At 46.0% G+C, this 21,731-nt stretch overlaps 1 protein-coding gene across 1 annotated transcript in view; it reads left to right on the forward strand.

The window, feature by feature from the left end:
• Positions 1 to 12,422: 12,422 nt before the first annotated feature.
• LOC122552355 (adhesion G protein-coupled receptor E2-like) overlaps positions 12,423 to 21,731 on the forward strand; it is a 35,999-nt gene continuing 26,690 nt past the window's right edge. The window contains exon 1 of the mRNA XM_043695105.1: positions 12,423 to 12,503. Coding sequence (XP_043551040.1) covers positions 12,423 to 12,503 — 81 coding nt within the window. The remainder of the gene's footprint in view (positions 12,504 to 21,731) is intronic.

Raw genomic sequence — 21,731 nt, forward strand, 5'->3', positions numbered from 1 at the left:
TTGCTTCCCATTACCCAGAGCTAGTTGCTCATAAGATGATGAGTGCTGTGTTGAAGTCAGGAGAAAGATAGAGGTTTGAGGAATCGAAGGATGTCTCCTCAAGCAGAGAACTGCAGTGAGTAAAAAGGGAAAATATTGCTGTCTTCTCTCCAGCTGATACCTCTGAGAACCCATGAAGATTTGGAAATGTGGATACTGAAAAGTCAATTAAGTATTCCGTATACAGACCATAAGACAAATAAAGGGGTGCTGGAAATTGAAAAGGGCAAAGCAAAATTCTTAAATGTGATATCCAGAGAAGAATACATGTTTTTTCTCATCTTCGTTGGGGCTCAGAGGAATTAGGGGAGGGAGATCTGATTGACATATATAAAACGCTAAAGGGGAGTTGATAAGGTGGACTTGAACAGATGTTCCTTCTTGTGGGACAGTCTTGAGCAAAAGGGAGTAGATACAGTGAGAGGAGGCAGGTTCAACACTGAATCGAGGAGAAACGACTTCTCTCAGAAGGTGGTGTATCTGGGGAAGTCAAGGTACAGTGGAGGAAGAATCAATCAACAGATTCAAGAATGAAATCGATAAGTTCCTGAGGAAAAAATGGAATTGAGATCAGGATAAGATCAGCCAGGATCGTGTTAAAGGACAGAGCAAAGGGATGAATTGCCTACTCCCGCTCTTAATTCCTAAGTATGTTGGCCTTTTGATCAAGGCTGTGAAGATCTCTTCAGGAGGGAAAAACAGAGTGCATGAGGAAGAGATAGGGGCATTTGGATGAGAGATCTCACGGAGCACTGACGGACAAAATGTAATGGCTGCACATATCGACTGGGATAGCATACGCTGATGGGGGGGTAGTCTCCCAACAGGACTATCTGCAACCAACAGTTACACCGGGGGCTGCTGTAAGCAGAGTGAAAAGAGAGCAGGGCACTAGCTGTATTGGATGTGAAATGTTAACTGCTGCAGACTGATGCTGCTATCCCATGCAGGCCTTATCAGAAAACTCTTGAACTACACCCACCTGGAAAAATGATGCCCCCTTAGATTTCTGGATTGAACATTTCACTCAAACTCTTTCTGGTCTGATGGTGGGGCTCTGTATTTATATAGATTGGAATAGTCTGCTCTTTTCATCTACGTCTTTTGGGACTGGGAGAGGACACAAATTTTCATTTTGTCTGTCTTGTCAGTAAAAAGAGGTCCTAATGCATTAAAAATAAACCTGGGCAGGACTTGTACAATTAATGGCAGGGGAGTGTTGTCGAACAGGAGTGCAGTTCCTTGAGTGGGGACTTGCAAGTAGACAGGGTGGTAAAGAAGGTGTTTGGCACACTTGTCTTCATTAAGTCAAGGAGTTGGGATGTCACATTGCAGTTTAACAGGATGTTGGTGAGGCCAACTCTGTTCAATTCTGGTTACCCTACTATAGGAAGGGTGTTATTAAATTGAAGAGGGTGCAGAAAAGATTTGCAAGGATGTCACTGGGATTGGAGGGTTTGAGTTATAAGGAGAGGGCTGGATAGGCTGGGACTATTTTCCCATGTGCATTGAGGTTGAGGGGTGACCTTCGAGATGTTTGTAAACTCATGAGGGGCATAGATAAAGTGAATAGCAAATATCTGAAGTAGGGGAGTTCAAAAATAGAGGACGTCATTTTAAGGTGAGGGGGCAAGATTTAAAGGGACCGAGGGGCAACATTTTCACACAGAGGGTGGTGAGTGTATGGAATGAACTAGATTCGATTACATTACAGTGTGGAAACAGGCCCTTCAGCCCAACAAGTCCACACTGACCCGCAACCCACCCACACATTTACCCCTTACCTAACACTGCAGGCAATTTGGCACGGCCAATTCACCTGACCTGCACATCCTGACCTGACCTGGGTGGGTGGCACGGTGGCACAGTGGTTAGCACTGCTGCCTCACAGCGCCTGAGACCCGGGTTCAATTCCCGCCTCAGGCGACTGACTGTGTGGAGTTTGCACATTCTCCCCGTGTCTGCGTGGGTTTCCTCCGGGTGCTCCGGTTTCCTCCCACAGTCCAAAGATGTGCAGGTCAGGTGAATTGGCCATGCTAAATTGCCCGTAGTGTTAGGTAAGGGGTAAATGTATGGGTGGGTTGCGCTTTGGCGGGTCGGTGTGGACTTGTTGGGCCGAAGGGCCTGTTTCCACACTGTAAGTAATCTAATCTTTGGACTGTGGGAGGAAACTAGAGGAAACCCACGCAGACACAGGGAGAACGTGCAAACTCCACACAGTCAGTCGCCTGAGGCGGGAATTGAACCCAGGTCTCAAGCACTGTGAGGCAGCAGTTCCAGCCACTGTGCCACCGTGCCGCCCACTAACTACCAGAGGAAATAATACATTTGGGTACAGTTACAACATTTAAGAGATTTTTAAACGGGTGCATGAATAGGAAAAGTTCAGAGGGATATGGGCCAAATGCAGACAAATGGGACTCGTTTAGTTTGGGAAACGTGGTCGGTATGGACAAATTGGACTGAAGGGTCTGTTTTCATAGTGTATTACTCTATGGCTCCCCTATAACTGCTCCTCTGTAATGATACACATTGCCCTCTAGGTGTCAGCCTTCCCTCTAAGCAAGCTTTAGATTCCCATGAGATCTTACCAAGTGGAGGAGCCGGTGTTGGATTGGGGTGGACAAAGTTAAAGATCACACAACACCAGCACTAGCTTTCAGAGCGCTGCTCCTTCATCAGCTGTTTGTGGAGTATAATAAAGTAAGACACAGAATTTCTAGCAAAAGATTACAGTGTCATGCAACTGAAATGGTATATTGAACAATATTGAACAAGCTTTAACAATCCAGGTTTGTTTAAGATATCATTTCAGTTGCATGACACTATAAACCTTTGCTATAAGTTCTGTGTCCTACGATCTTATACTCCACAACCATCTGATGAAGGAGCAGTGCTCCGAAAGCTAGTGCTTCCGAATAAACCTATTGGACTATAACCTGGTGTTGTGTGATTTTTAACCAAGTGGGTCTTGCCCTTCTCATTAACCTTGACCCTTGTCTCTAAGTACTCAGCAACTTTGTGGCTGCCCCAAACATTCATTAACCCTCCCATAATATCTGCTGTAAATGGAATCTTAAATGGTTCCATTTTCATCCATTGACTTTACTTGATATTATCCCAAAACAATTCGCGCTGGTCAACAAACAAGACTTTGCTGTTGTCACCCACACCCCACAAGCAAGGTAAATGACATTGAAGATTAGCAGAGCTCTCCAGTTATTGGTGATGAGTGAGTCAAGATCTTGGGTTTTTGCAGGCGAGATGCTGTACTGAGTTTGAGGGAGTGGGGAGGAATGTCTGTCAAATGTCAAATCCCACTCCCAACTTATCCATGAACACATCTCATCTCATCCACTCTGTGGCTGTTAACTTTAAATGCTGAGAGTTCATCCAACATCTCCGCCCCCTCACTTTTGAACAGTTTTTTTGATTAGATTAGATTACATTACATTACAGTGTGGAAACAGGCCCTTCAGCCCAACAAGTCCACACCGACCCGCCGAAGTGCAACCCACCCATACATTTGCCCCTTACCTAACACTACAGGCAATTTAGCATGGCCAATTCACCTGACCTGCACATCTTTGTGTGAGGCAGCAGTGCTAACCACTGTGCCACCGTGCCGCCCACAGTGCTAGCTGCATTTCGTCCTCTGTGTCATGGATGGTAAACATGAATGTAGTTTTCTTTTAATAACTCAACTACCCCCTACCTCCATTTGTACATCCTTTTTGGCTCAATAATTGATCCTATTCCTCCTTTCTTCACGCTTTCACTATTTAGAATACTTTGGGATTGCTTTTAATGTTAGCTCCAGACTTGTTTCAGAATCCCTCTTTAATTTTTGTATGTGCTTTCTCATCTCCCCTCTGTACCATCCGTGTTCAGTTCAGTTCTGAGCTGTATTTCCTACCTGACACAGCACACTTTCCTTAATTTCTGTCTCCGTTCTCAGAGGGGAACTCTGGACTCATTTTCTCTACCTTTCCTATTTCAGGGGCTACGCCTGAATTGCTCCAAAAACCACCTCAGCTTTGAAGGTAGCCCCCTGTTCATCTGCCAGGTTATCTGACTTAGCTCCACTCTTGCCCCCCCCTTGAAGTCAGCTCTCTCCAAGTTAACGTTCTTAGACTCTCTACCTTCAGCTCATCACGTCTGCAATAACCCTCCGAACTGCACCCTGCCCAATCCCCATAAACCTGCGTTTCCCACTGCGAACCCACCTAGCCTACACGTCCTGGACTCTATGGGGCAATTTAGTATGGCCAATCCATCTAACCTGCACATCTGTGGGAGGAATGGGGAAAATGTGCAAATTTCACACAGTTACCAGAGCCAGAATCGAACCCGGGTCCCTGGCGCTGTGAGGCAGCAGTGCTAACCACTGAGCCACTGTGCTGCCCAATGAATGTAACCTACTTGTTGCCCTTTTTCACCATCATCCCAAAGCTTATGATACAGTGATCACTGCCTCCTAAATGCTCCCTCACTTGGGAAGCACTTGGGAAGCTCTCCATGTGGCGATGCCTCTCGTCTCACTGAGCTGAGCTGCGGTACAAAACTCTCTCCAGTAAGGAATGCTTCCCTGTCCCCATCCTTTACACGACCATTACCACTGTCTGCATGAGGATGGTCCTTAGCTCAGTTGGCTGGTTTGTGATGCAGTGATATTCAATTCTCATTCTGACTAAGGTCACCGTGGTCTGGCCTTCTCAACCTCATACAATGTCTGAGGTTAAATTCACCACCAATTGTCTCTCTCTGATGAGAGAGAGCAGCCCTCTGGGATGATGGAGAGTTCACTGTGCATCCATTTGGATCATTAAACTCCTTGATAGTGTTTCCATCTCTCTGTAACATCCTCTACATCCTTCCCCCTTGTTGGCGATCTACAGACTACACTCACCAATATAACTGGACCCTCTGGTTCCTTAGCTCCAGTGGAACGCGACATTTACTGATGCACATGATAATGCATAACAGTAGCAACCTCCCTGAAATAAAGTGAAGTAAAGAATGACAACACAATTAAAGATAAAGGGAAAAATGAAGTGAAATAAATAAAACAGATATTTAGATTTTTTTAAAAATCAACATTGTATTTTGTGAGTTTATTTTTAAATTGGGAGTGAGCTCGTACCGTATTTATCTTTAACTAGGAGGGGCGGCACGATGGCTCAGTGGTTAGCACTGCTACCTCACAGTGCCAAGGACCCAGGTTGAATTCCAATCTTGGGCGACTGCGCAGAGTTTGTACATTCTCCCTGTGTCTGCATGGACTTCCTCCGGGTCCTCTGGTATCCTCCCACAGTCCAACGCTGTGCAGGTTAGGGTGGATTGGCCATGCTAAATTACCCATAGTGCCCTTGGATGTGGTAAGCTTAGGGTAGGTTTGTGTGCTATGCTCTTCGGAGGGTGGGTGCAGACTTGATGGGCCAAATGGCCTGCTTCCACGATGTAGGGATTCTATAGTTGGCATAAACACACCTGAGAGCACGTTAGTTCTGACATTGAATCCCCTGGAATGCTCACTTTCTCCAGCACTGTGGTACCCTCCTCAACAAATCATTCAGCACAGAAACATACCTCTCAGTCCGACCATCATCCCAACCTAAACTCACCCTATCTGCCTGTGCTTGGCCATAGCCCTCCAAACCTTTCCTATCCATGTATTTATGCAAAACTCTTTTAAACATTGCAACTGTACCCACATCCACCACTTCCTTTGACAGTTCATTCCACACACAAACCACTCTCTGTGTAAAAATGTTGCCCCCATGTCTTTTTAAATCTCACTCCTCTCACCTTAAAAATATATCCTCTTGTCTTGAAATCCCCCAGCCCGGCACCGCCTTCCTGACCTGCAGTCTTCTTCTTGACCTCTCCGCCTCCATCCTACTCCGACCTATCACCCTCACCTTGACCTCTTTCCACCTATCACATTTCCAACGCCCCTCCTCCAAGTCCCTCCTCCCTACCTTTTATCTTCTCCTGCTGAACACTCTCTGCTCATTCCTGAAGAAGGGCATGTGCCCGAAACGTCGAATCTTCTGTTCCCTAGATGCTGCCTGACCTGCTGTGCTGTTCCAGCAATAAAGTTTCAACTTTGATCTCCAGCATCTGCAGACCTCACTTTCTCCTTGAAATCCCCCACCCTTGGGAAAAGGCAGCTCTCATTCATCTTATCTCTCCCCCTCATGATTTTACCTCTCAACCTCCTCTGCTCCATTGACAAAAACCCTAGCCTATTCAGCCCCTCCTCATAACACATACCCTCCATTTCCAGCAACATCCTGATATGTCTTTTCTGACCCCTCACCAGCTTAATGAGATCCTTCCTATAACAGGGATTAAATTCTGAAAGCCCCTTCTCCAACACTTGCTTCATGTATGAATTGACGTTAAATTCCAACAGCTACCCATTTGAACTTTGTATCTTTAACCTGGGCATTTGCTCATCAGCTAAAGAGAGAGGCCAACTGCATTATTACTGCTCCACAAAATGTTAACTTGGACCGTACTCCAGTCCAGCCTTGGCTTCTGCCCCCTGAGGTAAGTGCCTTGCTTTCATAACTGCAGCACCATTTTCCATTTCCCCAATAATCACAAAACCAAGGCTGAGTAGCCAGTGGTCAGCAAACCCTCTAAAGCGCTGGTCCGAACAGAATGAGCGTGGGAATGTGGGATTCTCTGCTGTCAAAGCTGTGAAGCTAATGGTGGGGGGGGGGGGGTTGCCGTGATTGACGTTTCTAAGGCTGAGGTTGTTAAATTTCTCTCTTTCAGGGTACCAAGAGTTACAACAAGTATTTTCATTTATGCAGGGGCCTTTGCGACTTCAGGATGGCTTCAAGCCCCTTACGCCAACTTAAACGTTTCGTTTTGAAATGAAGTTGAGGGTCCACAGTGACCTGAAGGGGTACAGCTCATAACGTGTCACTTGTGGATCCCCCCGCCCCCCCCACCCCCACTCCTCCACCCTGTTCGGGAGCATCGAGGTACTGGGTTCAGTTCCTGCTCCAGGGATACGGTGTCTCTCTTTAAAGGGGAGAAAAGAAAATCGAGGCTCATATTGCAGAGCAGAGGGAGCACTGCGTCATTGGAGATGAAGTGTCAGACTGAGAGCTCCTATGGCCTGCTCAGCTCGAACCTGGGTGATCCTATGGGCTGATTGTGAAGAATCTGAATAGATTCCATCCAACGCCTTCCCCTTCAGTCACCATCACAAAATGAAACACTTTCCAATCATTATTCGCACCCATAATCTGAAACTGTTGGCAGACTCGAGTAGTCCCCCCGTATGGGTGACACATTCCAAAGCCTACCACGGATTCCCAACACCTGATGGCATTTATCCTAGGCCTGATGGCATTTATCCTAGGATTCTCTGGGAAGCAAGGGAGGAGATTGCAGAGCCATTGGCCTTGATTTTTATGTCCTCTTTGTCTACAGGAGTAGTGCCAGAAGACTGGAGGATAGAAAATGTGGTTCCCTTGTTCAAAAAGGGGAGTAGGGATAACCCTAGTAACTATAGGCCGGTGAGCCTCACTTCTGTTGTGGGCAAAGTCTTAGAGAGAATTGTAAGGGATAGGATTTATGAACATCTGGAAAGGAATAATGTGTTCAAGGATAGTCAGCATGGTTTTGTGAAGGGCAGGTCGTGCCTCACAAACCTTATTGAATTCTTTGAAAAGGTGACGAAGGAGGTTGATGAGGGGAAAGCGGTAGATGTGGTATATATGGATTTTAGTAAGGCGTTTGAAAAGGTTCCCCATGGTAGGCTACTGCAGAAAATACGGAGATATGACATTGAGGGTGAGTTGGAGGTTTGGATTAGGAATTGGCTAGATGGAAGAAGACAGAGGGTAGTAGTTGATGGCAAAGTTTCTTCATGGAGTGCCGTCACTAGCGGTGTTCCGCAAGGATCTGTTTTGGGACCATTGCTGTTTGTCATTTTTATAAATGACCTGGAAGAGGGGCTAGAAGGTTGGGTGAGCAAGTTTGCGGATGACACAAAAGTCGGAGGAGTTGTTGACAGTGAGGAAGCATGTGGCAGGTTACAGCAGGATAAAGAGAAGCTGCAGAGCTGGGCAGAAATTTTGGTCGCCATACTATAGGTAGGATGTGGAGGCACTGGAATGGGTGCAGAGGAGGTTTACCAGGATGTTGCCTGGTATGGTAGGAAGTTCGTATGAGGAAAGGCTGAGGCACTTGGGGTTGTTTTCATTGGAGAAAAGAAGGTTTAGGGGTGACTTGATGATTAGGGGTTTAGATAGGGTTGACCATGAGAACCTTTTTCCATGTATGGAGTCAGCTATTACGAGGGGGCATAGCTTTAAATTAAGGGGGGGTAGATATAGGACTGAAGTTAGGGGTAGGTTCTTCACTCAGCGAGTCGTAAGTTCATGGAATGCCCTGCCAGTAGCAGTGGTGGACTCTCCCTCTTTATGGGCATTTAAGCGGGCATTGGATAGGTATATGGAGGATAGTGGGTTAGTATAGGTTAGGTGGGCTTGGATCGGCGCAACATCGAGGGCCAAAGGGCCTGTACTGCGCTGTATTCTTCTATGTTCTATGTTCTATGTTCTACCTCGGAGAGTGATGATCCCCACATATAAGTCGTTTCTCGTTTACATACAAACCTATGATAAAGTTTAATTGATAAATTACGCACAATAAGACATTACCGGCATTAAATAATAATGAAATATTGTACATTATTATACTTGTGCTGTCTCTCTTGAATGGACAGGATTCTGACATTTTAGCTTAAACCTCAAGGGATGATGGAGCAATGAAAAATAATTAATCATCTATTTCTAGAATTTTCCATTTAATATTTTCAGACTATGGTAAACCGCAGATAACTGAGACCGCAGAAACCGAATTTGCGGATACCGGGGTTCTACTGTATTAGTTTGCGACGGTGACCGAGCCCACGGATGCTTTCGTGGTGCTCATTGAGCATCAGGTATTTGGAGAGTTCTCTGTTCTTCTTTGCAATGGGGTCCATCCACCAGGCACGTGACAATGGGACATTGCTTTGAGTTGGTATCAGGCAGTGCAGCCCTCCCTCAGCACAGCCCAGCGACTCTCAGCAAGGAGCCCTCTGCCCAGCTCTTCGGGTGGGACGTGAACCATGTTCCAACTCAGAACCCGTGCTACCCATTGAGTGACGCTCGACACATTGCAAAATGGAGAGGATGTGTGCGTGGATCTGGCTGAACAGCAGAGTAGGCCCCAGGGGATGAATGGCCTCCTCCTGTTCCGGTTCCCTGCCTGAAGAGTGGTGGAAACTGGTTTTGTCTGGTCCTGTACAGAGTGGGCCTCACGCCTCAAGTTATTTTCTGTTAATATTTAGAATTGGCCTCAGTGCAAAGAGAACATTTCCGTTGCCCAATTTGAACCTCTTCATCATCAAAGATTAATTAAGAATTCTACTCATCTGTAGTAACCTGCGTTTTTAATAACACGATGATGATTCATAATCTAATCTATTCCATCGAATTCTCACCTGTATAAGACATTCTCATAGTTGCCCTGATCAAGTCCAACTTAGCCCGAGAGCTCAAGGGTGTGGTAACCTCAGTCATTTTGCAAGCTTTGTGGGAGGGTGAGTGGTGCAACATAGAAACATGGAAGATAGGAGCAGGATGAGGCCATTCGGCCCTTCACGCTTGCTTGGCCATTCATCACAATCATGGCTGATTGTCCAACTCAATCGCCTCATCCTGCTTTCTCCCCATAACCTTTGATCCCATTCACTCCAAGGACTATATCTGCTGCGTCTTGAATGCATTCAATGTTTTGGCATCAACTGCTTGCTGTAATAAAGAATTCCACAGGCTCCCCACTCTTTGGGTGAAGAAATGTCTCCTCATCTCCGTCCGAAATGGTCCACACCGAATCCTTAGATTGTAACCCCCTGGTTCTGGATGCACCCACCATCGGGAACATCCTCCCTGCATCTACCCTGTTTAGTCCTGTTAGAATTTTGTTAGTCCCCATGAGATCCCTCCCTCACTCATCCATGAGGTAGATGCAATGATATTGCTGTGTGAGTGGACAGGCTGAGTGAGTGGGCAAATGACAGAGGTGGACAAAAAATGAGGTTATCCACTTTGGTACCAAAACAGGAAGGCAGATTATGATCCGATAGATTCGGAAAGGGGGAGGGGCAGTGAGAGCTGGGTGTCCTTGTACACCAGTCACTGAAAGGGAGCGTTGCAGGGGCAGCAGGAGGTGAAGAAGGGAAACGGGATGTTGACCTTCACAGTGAGAGAATTCGAGTACAGGAGCAGGGATGTCTTGCTGCAATTGTACAGGGTCTTGGTGAGACCACACCTGAAGCATTGTGGACAGGTTTGGTCTCTGTATCTGAGGAAGGATGTTCTGGCTACGGAGGGAGGGTAACAAAGGTTTACCAGACTGATTCCTGGGATGGCAGGACTGATGTATGAGGAGAGATTGGTTCAGTTAGGATTATATTCTCTGGGATTTAGAGGAATGAGGGAAATCTCATAGAAACCTACAACACTCAAACTGGACCAGACAGGGTAAACACAGGAAGGATATTCCTAATAAGTGAGGAATTCAGAGCCAGGGGTCACCGTTTAAGGAAATGGGGTCGGCCATTTATAGAATCCCTACAGTATGGAAACAGGTCCTTCAGCCCAACAAATCCACACTGACCCTTGGAAGTGTACCCTACCCAATCATAACCTATTACGCTACATTTATCCCTAACCTACACATCCCTGAACACTATGGGCAATTTATCATAGCCAATTCACCTAACCTGCACATCTTTCGACTGTGGGAGGAAACCGGAGCACCCGGAGGAAACCCATGCAGATACAGGGAGAATGTGCAAACGCCACACAGAGAGTCGCCTGAGGGTGGAATCGAACCCAGGTCCCTGGCGCTGTCAGGCAGCAGTGCTAACCACGTGCTGTCCATACTTTAGACTGAGCTGAGGAGAACTGTCTTCACCCAGAGAGTGAGGAGCCTGTGGAATTCTCTGCCAAGAAGTGTGGTTGAGGCCATAACATTGAATATTTTCAAGAAAGAATTAGATATAGGGGAAAGGAGTCAAAGGGGGTGGGGAGAAAGTGGGAACAGGGAACCAAGTTGGATAATCAGCCATGATCATATTGAATGGTGGGGCAGGCTCGAAGGGCCAAATGGCCTACTCCTGCACCTATTTTCGATGTTTCTGCTCTGAACAAGTGGAATTCTCTGCCAAGAAGTGTGGTTGAGGCCATAACATTGAATATTTTCAAGAAAGAATTAGATATAGGGGAAAGGAGTCAAAGGGGGTGGGGAGAAAGTTGGATAATCAACCATGATCATATTGAATGGTGGGGCAGGCTCGAAGGGCCAAATGGCCTACTCCTGCACTTATTTTCGATGTTTCTGCTCTGAACAAAAAACTGCATCTTTACACTTACACTGTCTCCAACACTTTCGAAAAGGGAGCTAGGATTGAAATCCAGTCACTCAAGGCTTCCCACTTCAGCGATAACCTATTTTGATGCAAATTACTGCTAGTGATGATGGGTAATTATTTGATAGTGATATCACTCTGTTTAAATGGTCTTGATCAAAATGGCGCAGAGAGAAATATTGTCAACCGATAATGTTTGCCTTTGTTCACTCGACAGATGCAGATGCTGGAGATCAGAGTCAAGCGTGTGGTGCTGGAAAAGCACAGCCGGTCAGGCAGCATCCGAGGAGCAGGAGAATCGACATTTCGGGCATAAGCCCTTCAGCAGGGATCTCCACAGATCTGTCTCTGAGGATTGTGTGCCTTAATGTTGGCAGGACAGGATAGAATTACTACAGTGCAGGAAGCAGACCATTCAGCCTATCTAGCCCACACCGACCCTCTTAAGAGCATCCCACCCTCATCTCCCTATCCCTGCATTTCCCATGGCTAATCCACACATCCCTGGGCACTACAGACAATCCATCTACATTGCACATCCTTTGACTGGGTGAGGACACTGGAGGACACAGAGGATACCCACACAGACACGGGGAGAACATGCAAACTCTTCACAGACAGTCACCCGAGGGTGGAATCAAACCAGGATCCCTGGTGCTATGAGGAACAGTGCTAACCACTGAGCCACTGTGCTTCCCAAATAGAGTCAGGTTCAATAAAGGTTTTGAAATCACAAGGATGTTGCAAACAGGGAGAAACAGCTGCTAACCTGAAAAGGGGCAGAGAAGCAGAGGGTGGCTCGCGGAAGGAACCAACATCAGGCGAGTGAGGAAACATTGTCATGCAGCGAGTTGTTTGGATCTGGAGAGAACCAACTGGATGTGTGGAGGAGGCAGGTTCAATTAAGGTGGTTCCAGGAGGGCATTAGATGGGCAGGATGGCAGAGGAATTGGCAGAAGGGTGCCACCAAGTCATGATGATTATTCGGAAGGCCAGTACAGACGCAACAAGCCAAACGGTAAGAATGTTTTTTTGTTTTTGAGTCCAGCCTAACAGGTTCCGAACCATATCAGAAGTGTCCAGAGGGGCAGCCAGGTGCCAAGACAGTTTGGTGAAATGGTGCACATGAATTATCAGAGGCTTAACCATGGTCGTTTGTTAGTTGGTTGTTTCCAGGAGCGAGATTGGTGAACGTTGCAGGAGTCCGCTCAAACATCAACTCATTACTCAAACTTGGTCATCACCAACTAGAATCCAAAGATGTGCAGGTTCGGTGAATTGGCCATGCTAAATTGCCCCATAGCATTCAGGGATGTGTAGGTTAGGTGCATTAGTCAGGGGCAAATATAGAACAATAGGGTAGGGGAATGGGTCTGGATGGGTTACTCTTCAAAGGGTCAGTGTGGACTTGTTGGGCTGAATGGCCTATTTCCACACTGTAGGGATTCTAAGTTTTAAGTTCTAAATGAGGCAAGACCTCAGCGCTGACCTGAGGCAGCCAGAAAGAATCAATTCCTGGTAGTTCTATGACCTTGCAATCGACTCCAATGATGAGACTTTAACAACTCTTCCTGTGGAGTGTAGATGGCTGGCCCAGTATTCATTGCCCTTTGACCTGAGTGGCTCACTGTGCCATTTTCAGAGATTAGTTAAGAGATGATCGCATTGCTGGTAGTCTGGAGTCACATATAGACAAGATTTCCATCCTTAAAGGACACGTTTTCATATGAGAGTCAACATGGTCATAGAGTCAGAGATCATCCAGCACAGAAACAGACCCTTCAGTCCAACTCGTCCATGCTGACCAGATATCCTAAATTAATCTAGTTCCATTTGCCAGCACTTGGCCCATATCCCTCTAAACCCTTTCTAATCATATACCCATCCAGATGCCTTTTAAATGCTGTAATTGTACCAGCCTCCACCACATCCACTGGCAGCTCATTCCATACATGTACCACCCTCTGCGTGAAAAAGTTGCCCCTTAGTTCCCTTTTATTATCTTTCCCCTCTCACCTTAAACCTATCCCCCCTAGTTTTGGACTTCCCCACCAGAGGGAAAAGATCTTGTCTATTAACCCTATCCATGCCCCTCATGATTTTATCAACCTCTATAAGGTCACCCCTCAGCCTCCGATTCTCCAGGGAAAACAGCCCCAGGCTATTCAGCCTCTCCCAATAGCTCAAATCCTCCAACCTTGGCAACATCCTTGTAAATCTTTTCTGCTCCCTTTCAAGTTTAAGAACATCTTTCCTAATGCAGGGAGACAGGAATTGAATGCAGTATTCCAAAAGTGGCCTAACCATTGTCTTGTATAGCTGCAACAAATCCTCACAACTCCGTCTTCTAATTCCAGTTTTTAATTGAACTCAGATTTCACTGTCTGCCGATTTAAATCCACGGCGCTATAACATTAGCCTGGAGCTCGGGTTTCTAATATCCGATGAGAAACACTCACGCATACAATGAGAGGAAGTTGCAATGTTACCTCTATGTTTAGACGGGTTAAAAGCAGACTGTGGTCAGAGCATATAAAAACCACACGATTCAGCTGTCTCACTTCCCCCTCAACCAGCTTCCAAAATGCATGAGCCTTGAGATAGCACTAGTTCTCTCAGCAGCTTTGGAAATCCATTTGCTCTTTATTGACAAACACAAGCTTCATGATAAACGTGGAACATGAAGCAAGAGTCAGTAGGCTAGCTACATCCATTCCATACAATAGGTTGATTCTGGAGTTGGGAGACAGTGAGGACTGCAGATGCTGGAGAATAAGCCCTTCATCAGGAAGGGTTTATGCTTGAAACATCAATGCTCCTTCCTGCTTCTCGGATGCTGCCTGACTGGCTGTGCTTTCCCAGCACCGCACTTTATCAACTCTGACTCTCCAGCATCTGCAGTTCTATCTCCACGCACTGTGAACTGTAATTACTCTATACTTGCTCAACGTCCCTCAGCCAACAAACATCCATCAATCTCAGTCAGAGCAAAGTCACGAAATGTCAAGCACTCAAAATGTCAGCACTGTGGACCAAGAGCTGGAAAATGAGATCAGTGTACCTGGATCATTGTAGATTCATTGGGCTGAAGGGTCCCTGTTTTGTCCTTTATGACTCACAGCCTGGTGGGAGAGCCAGGATTCTGAAAAGTGTTTCCTGATTTCACTGCTGAATGAACGTTAACCTTGCTGTGCCTTTGGTCGGGACCCCTTCACACAGGGAATAGGTCCTTCCTATCTAACATAATCGATTCTTTTTTCAACTGTTGGAAACAGCTTTGGCCAGAGCATCTGCCAACTCCCATTAGGGGAATACAAACCAAGTATATGTTGCCTGTCCCCTCATAACTTAGAGAGTCAGGGTCAACCAAACCTGAAGAGATTGAGTTGGACACATACTCCTCAGGAATCTTGCAATCCAGAGTTGTTTAGGCCTGAATGGATTCCCAATGGCTATTTTCCCAGACTCTATTCCCCGCAGGGTGTCTCAAGCTTTAGAATCAGTTTTAATTTTTTTCAAACTTTTAATGATATTTTAGTTTAGATCTAGTTTGCAAAACTCCCTCCCTTCCTCGCTCAGGGAAGGCGATGTCCCAGCCGTATTAGCATTCACCTAATTAAAGAATTAAGTCTCTTTAAATTGGTGTCTTTTGGTTCTGCGCCTGATCGCGACCATCGAAATCCATTGCACACTTCCTTCTACTCGCGTTTTATATTGAAAGAAAAGGGCTGTTTGTTTACATTTGGCCTTGTCAATAGAGATTTTGCCCGAAATGTCGATTCTCCTGCTCCTCGGACGCAGCCTGACCTGCTGTGCTTTTCCAGCACCACTCTGATCTCCAGCATCTGCAGTACCCACTTCCGCCTGAGGATGTCACTGACCAGGCTAGCATTTATCGCCCAGAGGGCAGTTAAGAGTCAATCACATCGCAGTGGGTCTGGAGTCACATGTAGGCCAGACCAGGCAAGGATGGCAATTTCCTAAAGCACTTGAGTGAACCAGATGGGTAGCCCCCCCCCCCACATTCATGGTCATCAGTAGATTCTTGATTCCAATCATTTATTTAACTGGATTTGAACCCAGGTCCTTAGAACATGAGCTGAGTTTCTGGATGAATGGTCTGTTGATAATACCACTAGGTCATGCCTCCTCTTCAATCAATCGATCCCAATATCAAGACAAAGTCTTTTCCCTGGGGTCGGGGAGTCCAGAACTAGAGGGCATAGGTTTAGGGTGAGAGGGGAAAGATATAAAAGAGACCTAAGGGGCAACTTTTTCACGCAGAGGGTGGTACGTGTATGGAATGAGCTGCCAGAGGATGTGGAGGAGGCTGGTACAATTACAACATCTAAGAGGCATTTGGATGGGTATATGAATAGGAAGGGTTTGGAGGGATATGGGCTGGGTGTTGGCAGGTGGGACTAGATTGGGTTGGGATATCTGGTCGGCATGGACAGGTTGGACCGAAGGGTCTGTTTCCATGCTGTACATCTCTATGACTCTATGATGGTGAAAACAAAAGTAGACAGTGTAGGCAAAAGGGGAAAAATAAATAGCATAGGTTTTCTGAAACCAAAAAGTATATGCTGAAGTAAAGAAATGTGAACATGTAATGGGTATGATTGGAGAGTACAGTCATGTGTATTAGTTCAAACATGTTTGGATAATGTAGTTATGTTTACTAACTTAGAAGGTGAATATGCAAAAAAATGGAGAGATAGATAGATAGATAGACAGGAGACAGTCAGAGAGATAGAGGTATAGATAGAGGTATAGATAGATAGATAGATAGATAGATAGATAGATAGATAGATAGATAGATAGATAGATAGATAGATAGATAGATAGATAGATAGGTAGATAGATAGATAGACATACAGACAGATAGATAGACAGATAGAAATTTATTGTTACTTCTATTTGTGAAAACACAGTAAAATGTGGAAAAGTATAAAATAAAAATGTAAATATGTAAAGTGCAGTTAAATTATTGAATAAAGATAGGTGTGTGTGAATTTATTTGATACCTGCAGAGTGTCTCACAATTTAGAATTTTGTTTCAACTTTTTCACTACATTTTCAAAATTAGTTTTTGAATTTAGATTCAGTTTGCAAAACTTTACTTATCAAAATCTACTTTTTGTAGGAACAGCTAGTTGGGAGCTTGTTATCCATAAGAATAATATATTTGTTCTGGCAGTCAAAGATTGAGTGACACACTATTTTTGGATAAGTACATCTCCCACACATTGCAGGAATAACTGCTTTGATAAAGAAACCTTGGTTTCATCCAGTCCATAAGGGAAATAAAGGGTTAAATTCACCCTCGCAGACTTTTTTTTATATATAAACGCTCACACTGCCACCAAACAGTGGTGGTGTTTATTTATTCCCCAGCACCCATGTCGTGTGTGTGCAGGTGTCAGACACAATAAAGAAACAATGAGTGCAGAGAACTTTATTCATAGTCCCCCAACCGGAAGGAAAGAAAACATATTTCACTCTGACAATGTATATGTATATACGTGTATACCTGACCAAACTGGCAATTTTGGCACCATGTTGCTGCCAGGAATGTTTTTGCCTTTTCTCCGTAGTTTTTGTTGTCCCAAAGGTGCAGTTTTCCATGGGATTTGGGCATCACTGGATAGGCCAACATTTATTACCCATCCCTTATTGCCCATTTATTTATAGAGGCATAGAGTCATAGAGATGTACAGCACGGAAACAGACCCTGCGGTCCAACTCATCCATGCCGACCAGATAGCCCAACCAAATCTAGTCTCACCTGCCAGCACCCTGCCCATATTCCTCTAAACCCTTCCTATTCATATATCCATCCAGATGCCTTTTAAATGTTGCAATTGTACCAGCCTCCACCGTCCTCTGGCAGCTCATTCCATACACATATGTGTGAAAAAGTTGTTTCTGAAGTCCCTTTTATATTTTTCCCCTTTCACCCTAAACCTATGCCCTCTAGTTCTGGACTGCCCCATTCGAGGGAAAAGACCTTGACTATCCATGCCCCTCATGATTTTATAAATCCCTGTAAGGTCACCCCTCAGCCTCCGACGCTCCAGGGAAAACAGCCCCAGCCTTTTCAGCTTCTCCCTGGAGCTCAAAATTTCCAACCCTGGTAATATTCTTGTAAATCTTTCATTTGAGTGATTTATTTCTTGTCACATATACATAGAACATAGAACAGTACAGCACAGAACAGGCCCTTCAGCCCACGATGTTGTGCCGACCACTGATCCTCATGTACGCACCCTTAAATTTCTGTGACCATATGAATGTCCAGGAGTCTCTTAAATGTCCCCAATGACCCTGCCTCCACAACTGCTGCTGGCAACGCATTCCATGCTCTCACAACTCTCTGTGTAAAGAATCCAGGGAGAGACAGTGAAGAGTTGTTCTGTCAACATAATCAGGCACCATTTTGAGATACAGGAAGAAGAAAAAGTGCATAAATACAGTTCATCATCATCAGGCGGGGTCCCAAACACAGCTCTTGGACGTCTGCAAGGTGACTGTTCTGGGCCTACAAAGCCAGGACACTCCACCCCCACCCCCATCCGGGCCCCAACACCCCCACGGTCGATGTCCCACCGCCACTGAATGAGACCAGGCTCCGGGGCCGACCACAAACAGAAATCCACACTCCGCCATCGCTGCAGCCGACACCCTGCCGCCAATCCAAGAGTCCATGCCCCATCGGGCCTACAAAGCTAGGAGTCCCTGCCAACGCCGCCTTGGCCTCCCCATAATGTCAGGAAGACGAAGAGAAGAAAAAGAACAAAAAAAGTCAAAAAGAGAGAGGGAGGGGGGATAAAGAATGCGGCCGGCCTGGAGCGGATAAGCTCAGCCCAAACCTGCACCTCCCTCGCCGGGAGAGCGCGGGCACTGGACAGAGCTGTGTCTGGCACATCCCAGTGTTACTGCCACCAGGGACATCCTCCTTCACCCGCCACTCTCCAGACTTTAAAGGAAAGAAAATCAAGAAAAAAGGAAGAGCAAAAGTAAAAAGAAGAAAAATAAAGCCGACAAGCCCTGGGCTCAGCCCCTGCTATGCTGCTGCCATCTAAGACAAGGTCTGAATTACAGAATCCCTACAGTGTGGAAACAGGCCCTTCGACCCAACAAGTCCACACTGACCCTCCAAAGAGAAACCCACCCGGACCTGACTTGTACATCTTTGGACAGCGAGAGCAAACCCATGCAGACATGGTGAGAATGTGTGAACTCCACACAGACACACAGCTGAGGCTGGACTCAAACCCAGGTCCCTGGAGCCATGAGGCAGCAGTACTAACCACTGAGCCACACTGCCACCTGATTAGCCAGTGAAAGGCTGGCTGAAGCTATGCCAAGGCTAGCATTATTTCAGACAGCAGTTGGGAACCAGCCACATGGCTGTGTGTCTGGAGTCACATGTAGGCAGCAGATTTTCTTCCCTATGGGGGACTGTTTTTGCAACAATCATAACTCTGACTCTATGAGTAAAGGAGCAATAATTAATTCCATTTTTGGTAAACTCAAGGGTCACCATCTACTGGAGAGAGATTTGAACTCATGCCCTCTGAGCATAAGCCTGGGTACTGCATTATTTAGGAGACAGTGAGGTTTGCAGATGCTGGAGATCAGAGTTGAGAGTGTGTTGCTGGAAAAGCACAGCAGGTCAGGCAGCATCTGAGGAGCAGGAGAATCGATGTTTCGGGCCAGAGCCCTTCATCAGGAATGCCCACCTTCAGATACGGTCACTGACTCAGTTCTCAAAGCTGATGTGAAGATCAACCCATTTGAGATTAAAGATTCAAACCGCTCCTCATTAGAATAGATATTGATCATTACATGCTCTGGAGAAATAGAAGATGATTAACCCTTTACTGTGGGATACCAGTTCAGGTCCCAAGTTGTTCCATTTTAAGATATCTTTAAACCAACCTGCTCAGCCATCATAGAATCCATACAGTGGGGAAACAAGCCCTTTGACCCAACATGTTCACACTGACCCTCTGAAGAGTAACTTTATTGCTGGAACAGCACAGCAGGTCAGGCAGCATCCAGGGAACAGGAGATTCGACGTTTCGGGCAGATGCTGGAGATCAGAGTTGAGAGTGTTGCTGGAAAAGCACAGCAGGTCAGGCAGCATCTGAGGAGCAGGAGAATCGATGTTTCGGGCCAGAGCCCTTCATCAGGAATGCCCACCTTCAGATATGGTCACTGACTCAGTTCTCAAAGCTGATGTGAAGATCAACCCATTTGAGATTAAAGATTCAAACCGCTCCTCATTAGAATAGATATTGATCATTACATGCTCTGGAGAAATAGAAGATGATTAACCCTTTACTGTGGGATACCAGTTCAGGTCCCAAGCTGTTCCATTTCAAGATATCTTCAACCCAACCTGCTCAGCCATCATAGAATCCATACAGTGGGGAAACAAGCCCTTTGACCCAACTTGTCCACACTGACCCTCTGAAGAGTAACCCAACCAAACCAAGCCTGAGCACTATGTGCAATTTAGCATGGCCAATTCGCCTAATCTGCACATCTTTGCATTGAGGGAGGAAACCCACACAGACACAGAATGTGCAAGCTCCACACAGACAGTTACCTAAGGCTGGAATTGAACCTGGGTCCCTGGCACTTTGAGGCAGCAGTGCTAACCGCTGAACCACCATGGCACTCAAATGTTATTGCACAACTCTGGAATGGTTGGGACTGAATCTGGGCCTCCTGCCTCACAGGAGAGGCAATACTGCTGCACCACGAGGTCTTTCACTCAACAGCATTGATCACAATGCATCTTTGACTGCATACCTCTACCCAGAGTTGCTGTGGCTCCAACCTTCTAGCAGAGCCCCGGTCACATGATGATTGTGCTCACAGTTATACCACAGTCTACCTCAGAGGCCAATCTTGTACCTTCATAGAACCTCTATCGCTACATCTAATGTGTGAATTTGGGTGTCCACCCCAGTCTTTGAAGCTAAAGCTCCTGCCCCTGCCCCTGCCCCTGTCACTTCAAAAGTCTGGGACAGACCAAAGACAGGCCATTGCCTTAAAGTGGCCAGAAGGCAGGGAGATAGTCACTGGCTTTGGTAGAGGAAGAACACATAGGGGAGACCCCTGCAGCGGAGGGGACACGGTGGTCCATCCCTCATGGGCATTGCAGCCATGATCTGCTGATTCCAGCACAATGGCGATCTGCCTTGGTGTCTCTAGTAGTAGTGGACCTGGCCTGGGATTCCAACGCTGTCTTCCATGTTGGATTTCTGCATCAATGGAGAATGTGATTCCTGTCTTGTCCTCAACTTTGGGAACCCATGGGCCCTAAATTCAACAAAGTTGGACCTTGTCTTAATTTTTTTTAACATATTATTTCAGTTATTAATATAGGTGCTCGACTTCAAACATTTTTCACTTATAAAATTTGTAAAAATACAAGTGACAATAAATTACTCTTTACATTGAAGCTGAGCAGGAGACTCAACTACAAGACAGTAGGGTTTGTGTAAAGACTATTGGATAATGTTACAAAGTGTCGGATGCCATATTATGGATGACCTTCTAGCCTTTACATTGGCAAATAGTGGGATCAAAGACAAGTTTTCTTCATTCATTCACAGGATGAGAGTGTCACTGGCTAGGCCAGCATTTATTGCCCATCCCTAATTACTGAGAGGGCAGTTAAGAGTCAATCACATCGCTGTGGGTCTGGAGTCACGTGTAGGCCAGTCCAGGTAAGGATGGCAGTTTCCTTCCCTAAAGGACATTGGGGAACCAGATGGGTTTTTCTAACAATCATTGCCAACATTTAGACTCTTATTTCCAGATATTTCATGGAATTTGAATTCCACCATGGCGGGATTCCAATCCGTGTATCCGGAACATTACCTGGATCTCTGGATTAACAATTCACCTAAAATATCATTCGGACACTACATACCCCCAACTACCTTGGACCAAACATCTTGGTACGGAATCAAGGCTAATGGTCCCCCTGATGGAATGCTGGACTGTCCGACTGGTGAGACACACATCCTTCTCAGGTCGAAGGCAGGGTTCCTTGTCTTTCAAAACAAAATTCTCCCGAGGGGACATTTATTCTTCAAACACCCTCTCACGTCCATTCATGACCACGTTGCCACCATTTTGTCAGCAGCAACCACCAACCAGGAGCTTCCGAAGAGCTGACATTAACAGGATGGGCTGAACGGCCTTCCATGCGGCAAACGTCAAT

This window comes from Chiloscyllium plagiosum, chromosome 8, assembly GCF_004010195.1.
Source record: "Chiloscyllium plagiosum isolate BGI_BamShark_2017 chromosome 8, ASM401019v2, whole genome shotgun sequence".
In the NCBI taxonomy this organism is placed as follows: domain Eukaryota; kingdom Metazoa; phylum Chordata; class Chondrichthyes; order Orectolobiformes; family Hemiscylliidae; genus Chiloscyllium; species Chiloscyllium plagiosum.